Source organism: Trichoplusia ni, chromosome 28, assembly GCF_003590095.1.
Source record: "Trichoplusia ni isolate ovarian cell line Hi5 chromosome 28, tn1, whole genome shotgun sequence".
In the NCBI taxonomy this organism is placed as follows: domain Eukaryota; kingdom Metazoa; phylum Arthropoda; class Insecta; order Lepidoptera; family Noctuidae; genus Trichoplusia; species Trichoplusia ni.
In genome coordinates this window covers 2,433,743-2,437,956 of record NC_039505.1, presented here as the reverse complement: position 1 = coordinate 2,437,956, position 4,214 = coordinate 2,433,743, and the positions used below count along the sequence as shown (strand labels likewise).

The 4,214-nt window shown below is 46.0% G+C and overlaps 1 protein-coding gene across 1 annotated transcript; it reads right to left on the bottom strand.

Moving 5' to 3' along the window:
- Nucleotides 1-3,145: 3,145 nt before the first annotated feature.
- LOC113506032 lies at nucleotides 3,146-4,003 on the bottom strand. Its single transcript, XM_026888896.1, has one exon. The coding sequence runs from the start codon at nucleotides 4,001-4,003 to the stop codon at nucleotides 3,146-3,148; it is 858 nt and encodes a 285-aa protein (XP_026744697.1).
- Nucleotides 4,004-4,214: the final 211 nt, after the last annotated feature.

Below are 4,214 nucleotides of genomic sequence, written 5' to 3'. Positions count from 1 at the left end.
CTTTAGATGCTCTTTAAATGTCTTGATTGTTTTTAGGCCCCTCAATGGTGGTGGAAGATCATTCCAGCAGTGCGTGGCAGCAAACCTGAAGCCTCCCCTGAAAGCCGTGGTTTTGTGTGGGGGTGCCTTAAGCGGGTCGACATTGGAGCGAAGACCACACGTGTATTGTGATTTTCGCCAAGTGAGTTTGTCATTTAAATAGTGCGGCTTGTGGGTTGTTACGACACCAGACATAAGGCTAGCCAAATGCAGTTTTCGTCTGGCATCCATTCTCAATAAGTTAAGCTTTTTTATATAGTGGGTAACATGATGCCTACGAGGAATATTAACACAGAACCTCGCGCAGGCATTCTGAATCCGTTGAATTAGCCTCTCTGTCCTAGCAAGTAGGCAAGGGCCATATACTGTATCGCACTAGTTGAACTTTGATAGCACTAGAGTGTCCACTAGATGTTTCCTCAGTGGCACACTGAGAAATTTGCGGATACTGTACAGGACCCTCAGCCTGTAAAAGCAATTCCTAACAATACTGTTAATGTGTGGCTCAAAATGTAATTGTGGATCCAGGGTTAAACCTAAACTGCAAGCCTGCTCAACCTGTTCTATCTTATTCCCTTTGATAACAATCTCTGGCTTGGCATTCAGTGTTGAGGCCACCTGTTTTTTTGTCTCTAAGACCATGAACTTGGACTTAAGTGGGTTGAGAAGCAAGGAGTTCTCCTCAGACCAAGTCACAACTCTATGTAAATCCTCATTCATCCTTTGAACTGCAGATGCCACATCATCCCCCTTGAAGGATGTGTACAACTTAATGTCATCCGCATACATATGATATCTGCAGTTTACAAAGGAATGAGTAACGTCAGCACTGTAGAGGATGTACAATAAGGGACCTAAAATAGATCCCTGCGGAACTCCCCTACAGACCGGGAGTGGAGGGGATGATAGGGTAGATCCGTCTTCCTTTTGTATTTGAACAAATTGGGACCTATCTGTTAAATAGCTCTTAAACCAAACCACAGCGTCGCTATCAAACCCGTAATAGGCTAACTTTGACAGCAGTAGATTGGTATTAATAGCATCAAATGCCCGAAAGAAATCCAGCAACAATAGAATAGACCCCTCCCCCCGATCACGTGCCTCTAGGATATTGCCTACCACGTCTAACAAGGCTGTTGCTGTCCCCCTTCCCTTGCGGAAATCTGATTGGAACTCGGGTAGAATATTATTTTCCTCTAAGTATTCAATTACCTGTAAGTAGACCACACGTTCCAGAATCTTTGACAGACATGGTAGAATACTTATTGGCCTGAGATCTTTCAGATTGACCGGGTCATTGACTTTAGGAATGGGGCAAACAATTGCACGACGCCAGAGACAAGGAGATGTACAAGATTCAATGGAATTGTTGATGATAGCAGTAATGGCTTGCAAAGTGCTAGGTAGTGTGAGTATGTCCAGACTGATGCCATCTTCACCCCGTGCATTTGATTCCAGACCCCTGATTATTTTAAGTGCTGTCTCTTGGTTGGTCTCAGTGAGCGAAAACACAGATGGACTATGCCTGCGAGAACGGAAACTGTATATCAACGAGTCATTCCCATTGCAACTCCCCGGGACGTCTAAAAAGGCTGCATTTATACTATCTGGGTTGTCAAAGTGACTAGGCAGTCGCCTCTCATTGTGGTCCGGAAGAACATCTGATTTTAAGTTACGCCACAGCAGCTTGGGATCTTTGCTTTGCTCGGCAATGTTTTTTGTAAAATATGCAGATTTTTCCCTTCCCAATGCGGCGGCCGCCTCGTGTTTAAGATCCAGATAGTACTGCTTATGATGCGGTTCTTTTATCTTATGACATCTGTGTTTGGCTTCCTCCCTCAATCTGAACATAAGACGAATATTGTCAGTGATCCAGGGTGTAGGCCGCTTGAAAAAGGTCTTTTTCGTCATAGGAGCATGGAGATTAAACATCACTCATGTCTCCTATGTCGGACCATGGAATCATGTGTAGGTGTTCATGGAATATATCTGGCAAGATGTCCAAAAGAGGGCGAAACATGACGACCCTAGGTTTAGCCCTAGGCTTTCTAAATACTGTTTCACACGTGATAAAGGAGTGGTGACCGAGCTCACTAATGTGGTGCACTTCAACATTTCGTGTGGTGGCATTTGTAGATATAATGTCAATGAGTGAGCAACTGTCATTTATGAAATGTGTGGCTTTTGTTACTACTTGAGTCATATCAAAGTTATCAAAGAATTCCATGAGCTGTCTAGACTTAGAGGTGTTAGAATTTAATAGATCGACATTGAGGTCACCTAATAATATGACATTGTCATATGGGGCCAATGCACCAATGCTAGTAGTTATAGCATCAAGGAAAAGCTCCAAATCCTGCCAGGGTGGTCGATACGCGGTCCCTATCAAAAGTTTTCTTTTATTAATGGTGAGGCTCAGTCAAAGCTGCTCCACCGTAGGGTGTTCAGGATGAGCCTTGAAACGCGCATTTATCCCATTTTTTATATAAAAAGCGACTCCCCCGCCGCGCCCACCTCGTGTAGACACAGGTCTTGGTACATGCCTAAACTTGTACCCTGCAAGACTAGGAGCACGGTCTTCCTCCCCTTTGCGCAACCATGTCTCGTTGATTGCCATGATGTCCACAGAATGGTTGCCCATTGCGATTAAGAACTCATCCTGATTAGTCCCTAGAGAGCCTGCATTCAAAAGACCAAACTTAACATATTTGCTAGGAGCCATAGATGCTAGGAGGCATAGGCATTAATTGCGTGAGTATGTGTGTAAAGTATAGTTTGTATATATATAAGTATATGTTTGCAGGTGCAGTTACAGTTTGTAAATAGTTAGTTGTAAGTGTAAAAAAACATTGTAAGTAATTAGAACTAGGTGATAGTATTAGTTGTAAATAGTGTGTGTATGAAAGTGTTTGTATGTATGTAATAGATATAGTATACATATGTAGCATAGTTAAACATTTGATCACATTAGAATAACTTTGTTTTCGCGTTGAGTAAGCCTCGTGTACGTTATGGTTGAGTCCATCAGTATAGCGACACATATTTCCCAAAAAACACAATACTGGACTATTTTTACAAAAAAAGACACGATAAAAATTAGACCGTCTCATTTCCAGTGCCAAAAACGCGGGATAAGTCCTCCTCTGTGCGAATCCTCTGTGCGAATCCTCTGCGCCTTGTCACCCGGAGCCTTCCTGACGAGGATGCGGTCCCGCTTGGTCCAGACGAACTTCCAACCGAGAGCATTCGCGGCGTCACGCGCCTTACGAAATAACAAGCGGTTGGGTTTCGTCAACCGCTCGTTCAGGAAGAACCGCTGCACTGGTGCGGGCAAGTCGAGGTCTGCAGTGGTCGCCCCGCGCCGGGCTCGCGCGCTGTCTAGAAGCTGGTCGCGCAGGTCCCGGCGAGCGAGGCGCACGACGATTGGCCGTGGACGAGATTCAGCTAGACCCGCTGAATTAGTCACGTTCAGCTGCCTCTCACCGACGCGCTCTGCACTAACAATATCGCGGTCGTCTAGGCTGATCCCGAGCTTGTGGCCGATGACCTTAAATATATGGGCAGGGTTTTCCGCCTTTCCCTCCGGTAGGTTAGACACCTCGATGTCGTTGGCGAGCAGATCCTGATCTCTGTCGTTGAGCTCTCGCATTAGGTCCTCCACTATCCCATCCACGTTCGAGTTCGAGGAGCTAGAGGTGGCGAGCTTTTCAAGGGCATCCACCCTTGTTTCCAAGCCGTCAATGCGCGTGCTGCAAGAGTTTAAGGTGGTCTTTAGTTCAGCCATTTCTTTTCTGAACACCTGTATCTCCGCACGGACCGCCCTCAGCTCGACAAGTATGACCTGCAAGTCCATACAAGGCGCTGGCGGTTGCTTGTTGATGGTAGCGTAGGCAATAGACACTTCAGACGGCGTAGGACTTGCGACGGAACTTGTTGTTGCATCTGGCGAGCCTGCTATGGTCATTATCCCTGCAACATCACTAGGAGGGCTTTGCGCGGTGCCTCTGACCGGGGTTTCATTTCTGTTGTCCCTAGCAACGTTCTTTTTGCACTCGAGACAACGCCATTTAGAAGAAGCCCTGGTATTCGGAGGGATCCCTGCACATATAGTCTGCAGTAGAATAGGTTACATTTGCCACACTTAGCGCCATCTATCGCTGAGGCAAAGCGCGCGC